Genomic DNA, 15811 nt, shown 5'->3' with positions numbered 1-15811 from the left:
AATCCATCATACCATCCAACATATGCCCTATCACACTATCTCTCTATAACTCAGTTTTCTCATATATAGAATGAAGTAGTTATATCAGATTATCTCTAAGGATCTTCCTATTTCTAAAAATATATGATTCTGTAATGCTTTGATCCCATGATGTCCTTGTCACTTTCTTACCTCTCCAATAATGAGGTTTCCACAAGGAGGAGCTGATATCCACAAGCTCTAGCTCTAAGTGTGTGAGCCAACAGCTCTTTTTAAAACTAGAAAGACATAATATTTTATAACCCTTTCTATTCCTGTTTGTTGTTTCCTTCTAAAACAAAAAGACAGAAGCAAGGGAAAAAAATGTGTTTTTCTTCCCTCATACCTTTTACAGAATCACAACATTTCAGAATTGGAAATGACCTCAGAGACTACCCACCCATTCTTACTCAAAACTGAATAAGTACCCCTAATACTACACACCTCACACGGTCTTCCTGCCTTTCTTAGAAGATCTACCATTAAGTGTGAACCCACTAGCTCTTGAGATAGCCCACCCACTTTTTGGATGTAAGATGAAAGCTGTAAGATGAAATCTGGCTCTCTGCAACTTCAACCTATTATCTATTAGGACTTGACTCCTCATGAATTATTTATTTTATAGGTACAAAGAGTAAGCAATCTGACTTCACTGAAGAAAATGCATAATTTTTAGATAATATGTTCATAATTATCTCTGAACTTGCAATTTAACAACAGGACAAATATTTTGATATCTTTAGCAAAATAAATTGTTTTTATATGAAATAACTAACAACTTCCATTCATGTTTATCACTAGAAAAGTCTGTTTAGAGTCAATCATTAATGAATAGAAATAATTATTACGATGATAATTTCATTTATCTGTTATTAAATTCATTCAAAAACCATACAGGGTGAAATATGGATGCAAGTAGTGAGGTGTTTCAAGTAAATATTCATGATTTTGCTATTAAGCAAATCTAAATGTTTGCATACATAAGAAAAATAGTCCTTTTGAGAATATGACTTTCATAAAGGTTCCTTCTCTATAATAATTGGCATAGTGTTACAATTAATACAGATCATCAAAATTTAAAATGTTAAAGAGTAATAGTATAGGGATTCATTGCTAGAATGTCATCATGCATATGGCATTCCTTTACTTCATACCTGAAGTCAGAACCTGTTCTCCTTCCATTTTCTGGAATTCCAGGATCAGGACACATATCAGACACTAAAGCAACACCCCCTTGAGTCACTGAAATAGAAAAAAAAATAATATTAATATTATAGAATTTTCAGGAAAATATGGAGATAGTAATGGAAACAAGGTAGATGAGGCTAAAGAGAAAATTCTAATGCATTTGTCTTAAAGAAATAGAAATTACCAAAACTAAAATGAATTTATTGCTAATATACATAAAAATTATACAGCCAACCTGTTCATAAAGGATTTTGAAGTTTTTGCTGGTTTGTTTCTTTCTTTGTATTTTTTTCTAATCTCGTTTACTTGAACATAGGTTCCAAAAAGTAAAAATAGCTCATTTATGGAAACTAAGAAAATACTTTTGCCCTTAGAATTAAGTCATCAAATTATAGGATTTGTGCAAGGAGGTACCTTAATTGAACAGACTTGCCTACAGCCAAAAATCTACCTCATAAAAGAGTCAGGGCTAGAAACCACATGTCTTGGTTCCCACACATCACACCTTCCAAAATATCGTGCTATTCACTCAAAAGTACAAGGTGGATCTTAGAATACCTAAACTTATATAAAATGGGAAATTCCCTCCCTCTGCCATGAACAAGTATTCAAAATAATGGTAGCTGGAGAACTGTAGTCCAAAAAAGGCTTAGAATAACAATACAGTATATCATGTTATGATTTACATTTAATAAGTGCATCTTGTTAACATTGCACAGAGCAGCACTACACGTGTCGTAATACATTTCTCTGACTGTGAAATTACTCATTACACTAACCCTTCACATAAATTGCAGGTTAGTCTTTTATAGCAATCTATTTGAAGTTCTTTGAAGGACATACTATTTTCTTAAGTTTTGTTTCTTTGACAAATATTTCCCTTTCAGCTAGAAGAATTGCCAAAAGACATATTCTCCTCATTTGTATTCTACACTACAGTCAAACCATGCTACTCACTAGTCTCTCAACATCTCCCACACTTTCTTAATTCCACATCTTTGCTTATACAATTCCCTATGTCTGGAATGCCTTTTGACAATTGACATTCTAGGCATCATTGAACAGCTAAATGAAAAATAAAAATTATTTCCTTACAGATACTGAAATAAAATTGCTGAAGAAAACTACAATCTGACAATTCTCATGTTTGTTAATGATTTCTGGGGCCATTCAATTGCAAAAAAAGGTGCTTCTTATGTTCCAGTGACTACTTTGAGGCAAGCCTATGGTCAATATTTCTTTGTTTTACCCCATATTCTGGGCCAGGCCTGACTCAAACTGCTCTGCTGATCTAGGCAAGAGATGAGAATGAAATTACAAACCCAGTTAACATTCAATAAAAGTAAAATAAATAGAAAAAGAAAACAAATGAAAGGGGGAAATGACCAGTGAGGTAGAACAATGGATAGAGTACTGGGCCTGGAGTCAGAAAGATCTGAATAAAAATCAAGCCTCAGATATTCACTTATGACCTTAAGCTAGTCACTTCACCTCTGTTTGCCTCAGTTTCCTCAACTGTAAAATGAAAATAATAGTAGTACCTATCTCCCAGGGTTGTTGTGAAAATCAAATGAGATAGTAATTGAAAAGCACTTAGCACAGTGCCTATCACATGGTAGGTGATATAAAAATGTTAGCTATTGTTGTTGCTGTTGTTTGTCCACTGTTTTTCAAGAGACCAAAGACATCATAGATTATGTCTTGATTGGTATGTGAATTGGATTTAAGTGAGGTAGAACTGCACAAAATATTATTATTATTATTATTATTATTATTAAAAAGGCTTTCCTAAAAATAGCATGTACTGAATATTCAGTAAGGATAAAGCATTGCTATGGTTGGACACAGCTTCATTTCCTACCTCATTTGCCATGGTGCTACTTGGTAGGTGTCAAGTCTGAGTAATCCCTTGAATTCTCATGAGTTAAGTTTTTTTGGTACTAAGGTGACCAAAAAGCTATTACCACAAGTGAGTCTCAGTCCTACGGACCAGTTATGTCTCAAGGGCTGGGCCGATTACATGTCAAGGATGGTATCATTACCTTTTAAGGGGTGGGAGAGTGGAAATGAGTTTAATCTTCATGGAGTAGATTTGTATCCTGCCACAGTCTGTGTTCTCTTCAGTAGCTCACAAGCACATCACATGCTCAGATCACAAAAATTTACCTCACAACAGTAGGGTATATTTGAAGGTACAAATCTGAGGTAATAAAGTGAGTCAGTGCTAAATTAGAGTCATAAGATGCATGTTGATATTAAAAATCTGCTATTTAGTAGTTGTAATCATATAACTTTATTGCAACTCCAGTTTCCTCATCTTTATTATACTGGTACATCCCCACCCCCCTCCACAAAAATGCTGTGGATGCAACAAAGGATGGTCGGGATAATACAGCTATAGCAAGTGTGGAAGGTTGGAATGAATGTTAACATTTTTATATATATATTAGGGTTGGAATAATCGGAGTTTAACACCTATTGCCCTTGCATCTCTTTCCCCTTTCCCTCCCCAGACAGCACCTAAATGCAATGCCTGACTTTGGAAAGAGTCTATCCTTTTTTCCCTTTCTTTTTGATCCCCTGGTGTTGAATAGAAGTGGGAAGAGTAGTTGGGACCCATTTATGTCAGCTCATGACAACCCTGAAGCCCTTTACAGGAAAAAACAACAATAACAACAACAACCACAAAAAATAGCTTCCCGCTAGAAAAATAAAAATATCTAGTTAAAAGGTTGTTACAGTGCAGAGTGAATTAGTCAAGCCTGAGTGGATTAAAAATGAGAGAAGAAAGGATTCTGATAGAGATTAGATGTAAAATATGGCTGATTTTCTGAAACAGGGATAAGCTTTCAAATGGGATAAGGTAGCATTGAGGATGCATGGTGACAAATAGGTTATATACAATTGAGAGCTATAAATCCCAAATGACTATTCTACCAGAATCATGGCCAATTAATTTTTCTGAAAGCCAAAGCTCATGAAAAGAAAAATACTCATGGAAATCAATTTCACATACACATGATTCCTAGCACTCCAAGCAAAAAGATGGTATAAATGAGGAATAAGTGGTTATAGTTTTAATACTTCTAAATTGTCTTTTACTGGTTTCCTTCTGACAGATGTTAGGAATGTAGTTAAATCATAAGAAAAAATAAATCTCACCAGTCCTTCACTTGTCCTGGCCCAACAGTAAATAAAATACTGATTCTCAGCTTTTATTTTTGTAATTATAACATTAATGTCAGGCAGAAATGTACCTTTTTCAAAATGCTCTATTTTCAAGGCAACAGCTATGGTAATTTAAATAATTGGGCTTAAATTACATTATTTAATCAGAATTAGCTTTTAAAAAAATCTACACAGAGTAATACTCTTCCTTTTTGAGAACATGTTTGCAAAACACTTTTAAATTTTTCAAGGCTCTTTGACACATAATTTCCCTTGATCATCATAACAAGTCTGTACTTATAGGTTCAGCATTATTTCCATTCAGCAGATGAAGGAAATAAGTCACAAAGAAGTCCTCTCCACAGCATCATGTTGCTTCTCCTCTCTATCAGCCTGACTGCTAAGGAACTGAGCCTAGACATGCAGTGAAATGAAATCCATTTGGGAGCAAAGTCTGAATATGGCATTCTGCTCTATCCTGGGTAGAAGCTGAGAGAATGGAGCAGGGTGAAGGGAAGAGGAAGTACAAAAGAGGTCTGAGATAAAATCCTGTGTTTAAGAAACCAAAAATCTTTTGTAGGAGATGCATTATACCATACAGTAATTTAATTAAAAATATTTATTAAACTTACTATATGAAAAACTTGGTGACTTTCCAGCTAAAAAAATAAAGTTAAAATGTACGTGGTGTGTTAGTAGCCAATAACTAACGTGAAAAAGATCTAGGAGTTCTAGTGGACTGCAAGATTGACATGACAGCCAAACAAGGTAGCAGACACTTATTTCAATAGTTTTTTTTAATTGTAATTTAGTCAGTGTTACTATTCCCCATATTAAAACAAATTATAATTTTTTTATAGCTTAGTAGACAGTCTTCAGAAATTTTTGTAGAAAGTTCTCCCCCATTTGACCATCCTGGTAATGATTATGGCCAATCTGGATTTATTTAGGCTTCTCCTTGAACAATGTATATGACCCATGAAATCTAAGACTACATGAAAAGTAGCATGAAATAGTGAATAGAGAGAGTCACTTTATCTCACTCTCCAAGATAATAAATTGCAGAGAAGGTCCCAACTCGCATTAGTAGAGGAAATTTTTTTCAAGTACTCAGAAAAGGGGAGGGCAAATTCCCATTATATTCTTTCCTGGGTTAGGTCACATCTAAAGTTATAATCAGCAGATCTTTCTAAAGGAATTGAAAAACCAATTAATGACCATAGAAGGGCAACCAGTACAATAAGGAACTAGAAATCATGCCACCTAATGACTGGCTGAAAGAATTGGGCATATTTAGCTTGGAGAAGATTACAGGGGTTAGAGAAGATATATCTGTTTTTAAGCACCTGAAAGACTCTCCTAAGGAAGATAAATTAGGTTTTGTTCTACTTGAACCCAGAAGACTGAAAGAGAACCAATGGGTGGAAGCTTTGGAAGGAAAATGTTAGCTCTACATAAGGAAAAAATCTCCCTAACAAGTGGAATATACAATCTCCGTAGAGAGCAAGTGTATCAACTCAATTCTTCAAAGAGGCTAATGGAGCATGAGTCAGAAATTTCTAGAGAGGATTTCTGCTCGGTAAAGATCTCTAAGATTGTTTGTAGCTGTAAATCACAAGATCCTTTGACTAGTAACATAGAATCATATCAATTTCTGAGACTCTATAAATCTCTGGGGTTATGGGAGAGGTAGAGGCCTATTAGGAACATGACTAAAGTATAGCCATAATGCCTAAGAGACACGAGGAGAGCAAATGCCAACGACTTGGACTTTTATATATATATATTGAGGTGAATGTACAGTTTTCAGCAAAGATCTGCCACACAAGAATAGCAGGTTTAGATAAGTAAATTGCCACACTGGTATTTTTTAAAATTGATTTATTAACCATTATTGAATGTTCTATTGTTAATGGAAATTGATATTTTAAAGAATAAAAAAAAAATTTCCAATTGATATTAAGTAAAGGTTAATTTTAATCTGTACCAATAGTCACCTCCATAGATATTATTTTTGTTTTTTGTTGTCTAAGAATAAGAAATGTTGTTTTATACAAACTGCATTTTCTTCTTAAGATTTTCTTTGTATTATCATAATTCCCATTTTGACCTGAAAGCCATAGCCAAATGCCCCTTCATTTGTGATAAACACATGAAATTAATGCTTCCTTGATGTATATAATTGGTTTGTTCAAAGACAACACTGTGAGGCAGTATGCCTGATGTCAGGAAGGCGTAGGTTTAAGTTCAAGAGTGGGTTTAAGTTAAATCTCTGCCCAATCCTGACTGTGTAACCCTGGGTTACTCATTCAGCTTCTTAGCATCCCAGTTAACTCCTTAAGCCTATTAGTTGCAATAAATGTGCCAACTTGCATTCGTGGAGGAAGTTCCCCAAAAGAATCTTGCATTGTCTATGAAATCATAAGTCTAATCACCCCCAAATTTACTTTTTCTCTTTTTGGATATGTAGAAGGGTCAATGTTTCATCCCTAATGTGGAATGTTGTTGTTGTTCTTGAGTCATTTCAGTCATGCCTGAATCTTCATGACCCCATTTGAGGTTTTCTTGGCAAAGACACCAGAGCCGTTTGCCATTTCCTTCTGCAGCCCACTTTATAGATGAGGAAACTGGAGCAAACAGGGCTAAGTGGCTTGCGCTGAGTCACACAGCTAGTAAGTGTCTTAGGCTGTATTTAAACTCCGGTCTTCCTGACACCAGGTCCTATGTTTCATCCCTAATAAAGAAAGCACTTAAATTTGGATATTTTAAAAAAACAACAACTTCGTAAGATAGTTTGATGCATGAAACATGATCACTTCTTTCTATCTTATAAGAATTTACAGAAAAACCAACAATTCAGCTTTTTGAAGATTTCTATCTTCTATCATTCTGTAAAATCCTATTCTTTTTTTTAAGTGTACAGTGTCAGTATTCCATAAAGGATGGTACTTTTCCTCGTAATTTAGAAAACAAAGAGTTCATAGACCAAGTAAGGACCTTAGAGAACTAGTATTTATAACCTTATACCTCCTCTTTATAGTACTATTCCCCTTTGCCACACATCTCTGACTCTGACAGTCTTCCAGTGCTATCTAGAAGTTTACTTAGTTTGATTTTCATGTAAGTTTTTGTTCTCATGAACAAAAGTATAGGATACAAAAAGAGTATTTGATATAAGCAATCAAATGGCCCTGAGCCCACATCTAAATAAAGCACTACAGCATGTCAAATGAATCCTAAAAGTTAAGAAAAGAAAGAGAAAAGGGAATAAAAGAAAAGAAAGAAACAAAAGAACAAAAGAAAGAAAATTCCCAATGCCTATCCCCATCAAGAAAAAAATATCAATTATCAAGCACAAAATTGGGGAAAACTTTGTGTTATCTAAATGGTACTTGAATTATCAATTAGCTACTGTACTCTTATGTAAGCTTGCAACTCTTTGATAAGCTTACCAATGAAGCAACCCCATTCTCTCCCCAACCTGGAAAAAGAGTTGAGTATATAAAACATATATACAATAAATGTGTGTTGATAGATCAGTCTTCTTCTACCTTTAGTAATGTCAAGCACAATTGTTAAAATTAAGTTTGCTTGTTGCAAATCAGAAAAATGAATTCAATGAATGTATGGTTACATAGGGAAGGAGAAACCAGATGGAAGAGTTCCTTGTCTCTTTTCTTTGAATCAACTATGGCCACAAGGCCATGGGACATGCTGGTTATAGCTTCAACAATCTTTTGCTACAGCAAAGTGTGCAGTGTATACAACAGAGGAATGGAAATCAGGATTATGCAGACCTACCTAAGGCTGTCTATCTCCAAAATTTCCTCTTCTGGAACTGGTAACCATGAGTAAGAATGGTAGCTGAGGAACTCACTTAACTAGAACCCTTATTTAACTGCAGGACAGCCAAGAACTAAAGCAAGAATGTTATGTAATGTAAATGTATGAAGAAAAAATGTTCTAAAAATACTTTTATCTTTTGTCCTTTCCCCTTTGAAGAAAGACAATGAAGTGAAAGAATACTGAATTTTGTTTCAAAGGACAAGGCTTCATCTGGCTCCAACACTTAATTGCCTATGTAACAATGCATGACATTTAACCTCACTGGGCCTCAGATTCTTCATCTGTAAAATGAGAAGGTTGTACTAGGTACCCTTAGTCTCTTTTCCAGCTCTAAATCCATAATCCCATGGTGCTGATCCTAGTGACTAACATGTTTCTAATAACAACAGTTGCCTGATGAAAGAATCATTTGTGTCCTAAAGCTCCTAAATTCTATTTATTCAAATCCAGTTTACATTATGCAATTGTTTCTGGTTTATCAGAGCAGGATGCTGAGAATAAAGTATTGTTTTGATTCTAAAAATCTAACATGTTAAATACCTAACATGTAAGGTAACCCTCAAGGAGTCAAGTTATCTTCATCTAAAACATTTCCCTAAAGATTGAATTTCCTGAATATATAAAATAGACCAGGGTATCTAAATCACTTGAGGAAGATGGGCTGATAAACTAAATTAGAGGGATTTCTTGGTACCCTTTTAATTAAAGATTGTACTCCAGTATGTCTATTCTTTCGGCTAATTTAATATTTGTCAAGTCCAAGTGATGTGCTAGGGTTGTATAAAGTCTACAAAAGATTAGGAAAATCCTTTTTGAAAATAAAGATCTACCATCTCAAAAGTGCCGCAATCCTTCAGATGCACATATTGTGCCTCTGAAATAACTGCCTGAAATCACTGAGGCCTCAAGACCACAAGATCAAAATTTTACATCTGGAAAGGACCTATAAAATTATTTAGTTTAAACCCCTTCATTAAACTTCTTCATTTTCAGAGGAGGAAACTAGCCGCAAAGATGTGATATGTCTTTCTGGTTGGTTCCTCCAAGCTCTTCCTTCTCCAATAATCCCCCACATATTTATGAAGCAGATATCCTTGAAGCACAAATTTGAACTGTTTTCTCCCCACTCAAAAATCTTCTGTGGCCCGTATTTCACCTGCCTTAAAATATTAACTATTAACTTTGGCATTTAATGTCAAAGTCTAACCTAGGTTTTCAAAATGATTCACAATGATTACACCTTATCTTTCAAATATATTCTGTGTTCTAGACAAACTGATATATTCACCATTTATAAAACTAAATATTTTATCTCCTATCTCTGTGCTTTAGCACCTCTACCTCCCACTATCCCACACTGGAATGTGTTCTGACCTTATGTGTCCTTTTTCTCGGAATCCCTCATCTCAAGCATTACCTCCTCTGAGACCTTCTCTTTATGCCTCAACTTTTTAGTCATTTTGCCTCAGAAATTACTTGAATTTATATTTGTATCTACTTATCTATCAACTTGTCATTTTCCTCACAATAAAACAAAAGAGGTCAGGGAATGTTTCAATTATGTTTTTCGGACCCCTAGCTCAGGAGGGTTCTTGATACACAAAGTGGGTTACACTCTATCAGAAGAGACCACATACACAGAGGACCTATGGATATATATTTACACACACACACACACACACATACACACACACACACACACACACACACACACACACACACACACACACACACCCAGATGTTCATGTTTATACAAATTAGATAAAAAGGAATTAGGATGAAAGAGTACCTACAGTAGGAAAGGTAAGGAAAGGCTTCATGCAGAAGTTGGCACTTGGTCTGAGTCTTGGAGAAAATCAGTAAATCTGTGATGCATAGGTTAAGATAGAGGGCATTCCAGGCACATAGGATAGCCAGTGAAAAATACAGAGAATTGAAATGGAAAGCCATAAGACCTGTTTAACTATAATGTAAAGTTTGTGAAACCGAGTAATTAGTAAGAAACTTGAAAAGACAGCTTGTAACGGGCTTTGAAAGCCATGCGAGTTCATATTTTATCCTAGAGGTGTCAGGGAGCTACTTCAGTTTCCTGAATGGGAGTGATATGCTTAATCGGTCATTATTTTTTATTAAGCTTACTATGTACCAGGCACAGTAGGTAAGACCTGTAATTTAGAAAAATCACTTTGGCAAGTATGACTGTAGAAAGTTGAGGCTTGAGGCAAGGATATTAATTAATCTTTTATAATTGTCAAGATAAAAAGTACTCCTAGGATCTGAACTAGGTTAGTAGCTTCAGTGGTAGACAGAAGAGTTCTATATGTGAGTAATGTTAAAGGAGAAAAAATAATGTGAGTAATGTTAAAGGAGAAAATAGAAGACCTGTCAGTTCATTGTATAGGTGGGGTAAGTAAGAAAGAAAAGACGTTAAAGGAGAAAAATAATGTGAGTAAAGTTAAAGGAGAAAATGCAAGACTTGTCAGCTCATTGTATATGTGGGGTAAGAAGGGAAAGATGAGACTGACAATTAGATTATATAGATGGCAAATTTTAGCATATAAGCTTCATAAGGGCACATATTGTTTTCCTGTTTATCTTTATCTGCCAAATATCTGGTATAGTGCTTAGCATATACAGTAGTATAAAATCAGTCCATCAACAAGTCAGTTAACAAGTTTGTATTAATCAATTATAACGTGCCAAACACTATATTAAGCCCTTAAGGTACAAAAAGACAAAACTAATCTCTGTCCTCAAGGAACTCATATTCTATTAGAGGAGACAATATGCCAATAACTATGTTTATAACAAGATATATATATAGAGTAGATGGAATATTCTATGTCAGAGGAGAAATCACATACTAAATAAATCCTTATTAAATTTAATTGACCAAAGAATCAATGAACTTCTCTCCACTTTTAGCTGTTCTATTAATATTATGAACCATAAATAATCTTCAGACCTCCTTTTTTACATAATACTATCCCTGAACTATGAGATTATTGCTAAACACTTCCTTTTTAAGGCTATGTACTTCCAAGGCCCCAGAGAAAGAAAATGGCCTAAAAGAACATTAGAATTGGAATTAAAAGACCTGTTTTCACAACTGTAGCACTAATTATGATTTGGTAAGTCACTTTATTTGTACTCGTTTTAATTGTTTCATCTTTAAAATGAGGGGAATAATTAGATGTTCTATACTGCCCTTTCCAACTCAAAAATATATATGATGTTATGGAAAAAACCCCTTAGAAAATTAAGTATGGTTCATTGGTCACCAAATATAAAAATAATAGGCAAAAAGAGAAAATATTAAAAATTCCCAGAAGAAGACGACCCTTGATATTCTAGGGCAAAACTGTCATTAATATCTTTTGCATACTACATGTCTCCTGAGTTCTTCTAACAGCCTTTAGTACCTTCCTTATCACCATCAATCTTTTTGATCTCATAGTCCACAGTTATTGAGTTTGATTTGTGCTGACAGCAAGAAAGATACACATCTTAGGGTACTCTGTTGTCTTTGACAAATGTAGAATGACCATATACATCTTGCTAGTTGTTTGAGGCCAGGTTTAGGTATCATTTCTTTTTAGCTCAGGTCTGGTCTCCTACATGCTGAGACCTCTAAGCCCTGGACAACTCAATAATTCTCATGGTACACTAGCAACTTTTCAACATCTTCAAGGAAGCTGCTATCTAGCAAAAGTAGCTACTATCTAGCAAAAGGTTTCCATATGTAATGGAAGGCAAACCACTGGCAATCTTCAAGTAATGAGGACAACATCTGGCTGGCTTATATGATGTGCATATGCTATTCACTTAACTGTGTGTTTTCTAAAGCCACTGGCTTACATCCTCAGGAACTGGAAAGTATGGAAACAGTGAAGTGACTATAAAGTGCAAATGTAAGCACATCACAAAGTTGTGCTTAAAAAGCATATTTTTTGGCTTCTGGAAGCCAAGATGACAGAGTGAAAAGGTAGTCGCTCTCACTCTCTCCTCTCAACCTCTGAAAACCCAGAAAATATCACCCCAGAAAAAAAACACCCTAGAACACCTGAACTAGAAGAAAGACAGGGAGTAGCAGTGCAGCAGCCCAGCAAACGGGTCTCCCAGTGCCTCAGCAAAAATAAGGGAGGCAGAACTACAAGGGGCCCCAGGCAGATAAGTACCCTGCAGCATTCATCTGAAAGGAGGTGAAGAAAACAAGCTAAACACTTCCTAAAGCCCCGGCCTTGCTGATTCCAACCCAACAACAGGTGAGCTATCGGAGCCCTGCAGCCTCCAATTGTGAAGAAATCCTGAAGCCCAGGTGGTACAGCAGGCAAACACCAACATCTGGACCTCAGAATGCCTCAGTGAGGGGGGGGAAGGTGGAAACCAGCTCAGAAAACCACCAGGTGCCTCGGCACTGGAATCTCCAGGTACATTAGCAGAAAGGAGGGAGACAACACTGCAGGGGGCCCAGGCAGATAAACACCTTCAGCACCCATCTAAAAGGAGCTGAAGAAAGCTAAAGGAAAGGAAAAGCAGGCAACCTAGAATTGCCTGAAAGTTCCAGCCTTGCTGATTCCAGCCCAACACAAGGTAAGCTGCCAGAAACCTACAGCCTCCAACCAGCATAAGAGGCCCCAGCCGCAAAGCCAGTGACCAAGACCTAGGCTCCCAACACAAGAAGCTTGGGTCAGTACCCTCTGTTCCCCAGCAGGAGAGCTCAATCTCTTTAAAGGCCAGGGAATAAAGAAACACCATGAGTAAAAAGAAACGTACCATAGATTCATATTATGAGAAGAGTGAAGATCAAGACAGAAATTCTGAAGAGGACAACATTGTCAACAAACCCACATCTGCAACAACAAAAGGGAATATGAACTGGTCTGAAGCCCAAAAAGCCTTCTTAGAAGAGCTCAAGAAGGATTTTAATAGTCAAATGAGAGAGGTAGAAGAGTCCTTCAAAAATACAATTGGCCAATTGGAAAAAAAAATACACTGAAGAAAACAAGTCCCTAAAAAACACAATTGGCCAATTGAAGAAGGAAGGACAAAAACTAACAGAAGAGTACACTGAAGAAAACAAGTCCCTAAAAAACACAATTGGCCAGTTGAAGAAGGAAGTACAAAAACTAACAGAAGAAAACAATCTGTTAAAAACTAGAATTGGACAAATGGAAACTAATGTCTCTATGAGAGAGCAAGAATCAGTCAAACAGAAACAAAAAAATGAAAAAATAGATGAAAATGTAAAATACCTCATCAGTAAAACAACGACCTGGAAAATCGACTCAGGAGAGACAATTTAAAAATTATTGGACTACCTGAAAATCATGATGAAAAAAAGAGCCTGGACAGTATCTTTCAGGAAATCATAAAGGAAAACTGCCCTGAAGTCCTAGAACCAGAAGGGAAAATAACCATAGAAAGAATCCATGATCACCAACTGAAACAGATCCCAAATTGACCACACCAAGGAATATAATAGCAAAATTCCAAAATTACCAGATGAAAGAGAAGGTGCTGCAAGCAGCCAGAAAGAAAGAATTTAAACATCATGGAACCACAGTCAGGATTACACAGGACCTTGCAGCTTCTACATTAAAAGACCATGTGGAACATGATATTCTGTAAGGCAAAGGAGCTTGGAATGCAGCCAAGAATCAATTACCCAGCAAAAATGAGCATAAATTTTCAAGTGAGGAGGTGGATATTCAACGAAATAGGAGACTTCCAAACTTTCCTGATAAAAAGACCAGAGCTCAACAAAAAATTTGATCTTCAAGTACAGGACTCAAGAAGGACTTAAAAAGGTAAATGGGACAGAAGGATACAATATGCTGTTAATAAGGGGGGGGCTGTTTAAACCCCTACAAGGGAATATGAGACTTGCAACCCTTGAGAACTGTATTGTTATTACACCTTGTTAAAGAGCATACATAAAGAGGGTGGATATTACTTGACTTCGATATAATGATAAAAAAAAATCTAATCAAATGGATCCAAATAAGTGGATCAATCTGATCTTAGAAAAGGTACTGAGAAAGGAGGAGGTAGACAAGGGAAAATTAGATTACAGGAAAAGACACAAAGTCCTGTTACAGCAGAGGGAAAGAAGGGGGGGAGCATTGTTTGAACCTTACTCTCATCAGATTTGGCTCAAGAAGGGCATAATATAATCAGTTAGGTATAGAAAATCTAACTTGCCCTATAGGCATAGGAGGGAAAAGGGGAAAGAAAAGGGAGGGGGGGGAAGAAGGGAGGGAAGAAGCAGTAAGACAAAGGGGAAGAAAAGGGAAAGGGATAATAAAAGGGGGAGGGACTGAAGGAGGCGGTGGTCAAAAGCAAAACACTAGTGAAGGGGGAAAGGAAAAAGGAGAAAGAAAAGCATAAATGGGGGGAAAGGATGGAGAAAAAGACACAGATAGTAATCATAACTGTGAATGTGAATGGGATGAACTCTCCCATAAAATGGAAATGGATTGCAGAATGGATTAAAAACCATAATCCTACAATATGTTGTTTACAGGAAACACATTTGAAAAAGAGTGACACATACAGGGTAAAGGTAAAAGGCTGGAGCAGAATATATTATGCATCAGCTGAAGTGAAAAAAGCAGGGGTAGCAATCCTGATCTCAGACAAAGCAAAAGCAAAAATAGATCTAATCAAAAGAGATAAGGAAGGAAACTACATCCTGCTAAAAGGCACCATAGACAATGAAGTAATATCATTACTAAACATATATGCACCAAATGGTATAGCATCCAAATTCTTACAGGAGAAGTTCAGGGAGTTACAGGAAGAAATAGACAGCAAAACTATACTAGGGGGGACCTGAACCTCCCCTCTAGGCACTAGATAAGTCTAACCACAAAATAAACAAGAAAGAAGTTAAGGAGGTGAATAGAACATTAGAAAAGTTAGGTATGATAGACCTCTGGAGAAAACTGAATGGGGATAGAAAGGAATATACTTTTTTCTCGCAGTACATGGCACATACACAAAAATTGACCATACTAGGGCATAAAAACCTCACAATCCAATGCAGAAAGGCAGAAATATTAAATGCATCCTTTTCAGATCATGATGCATAAAAATAAAAATATGTAATAAAGGGCCATGGAAAGATAGACTAAAAAATAATTGGAAACTAAATAATCTAATCCTAAAAAATGATTGGGTCAAACACAAACATAAAAACAATCAATAATTTCATTCAAGAGAATGACAATAATGAGACAACATACCAAAACTTATGGGATGCAGCGAAAGCAGTTCTTAGGGAAGTTTTATATCTCTAAATGCTTACATAAATAAAATAGAAAAAAGAGGAGATTAATGAATTGGGCATACAACTAAAAAAACTAGAAAAAGAACAAATTAAAAATCCTCAACTAAACACCAAATTAGAAATATTGAAAACCAAAGGAAAAATAATAAAATTGAAATTAAGAAAACTATTGAACTAATAAATAAAACTAAGAGCTGGTTTTATGAAAAAACCAATAAAATAGATAAGCCTTTGGTTAATTTAATTAAAAAAAAGAAAGAAGAAAACCAAATTACTAGTATCAAGAATGAAAAGGGCGAA

The 15811-nt window shown here is 35.7% G+C and overlaps 1 protein-coding gene across 1 annotated transcript in view; it reads right to left on the bottom strand.

The window, feature by feature from the left end:
• CSMD1 (CUB and Sushi multiple domains 1) overlaps nt 1-15811 on the bottom strand; it is a 1378384-nt gene that overhangs the window by 874338 nt on the left and 488235 nt on the right. The window contains exon 6 of the mRNA XM_078149151.1: nt 1173-1260. Coding sequence (XP_078005277.1) covers nt 1173-1260 — 88 coding nt within the window. The remainder of the gene's footprint in view (nt 1-1172; nt 1261-15811) is intronic.

The sequence above is a fragment of the Phascolarctos cinereus genome, unplaced genomic scaffold (assembly GCF_003287225.1).
Source record: "Phascolarctos cinereus isolate Bilbo 61053 unplaced genomic scaffold, phaCin_HiC Scaffold_2;HRSCAF=192, whole genome shotgun sequence".
NCBI classification, from domain to species: domain Eukaryota; kingdom Metazoa; phylum Chordata; class Mammalia; order Diprotodontia; family Phascolarctidae; genus Phascolarctos; species Phascolarctos cinereus.
This window is presented reverse-complemented; position numbering and strand designations above follow the sequence as displayed.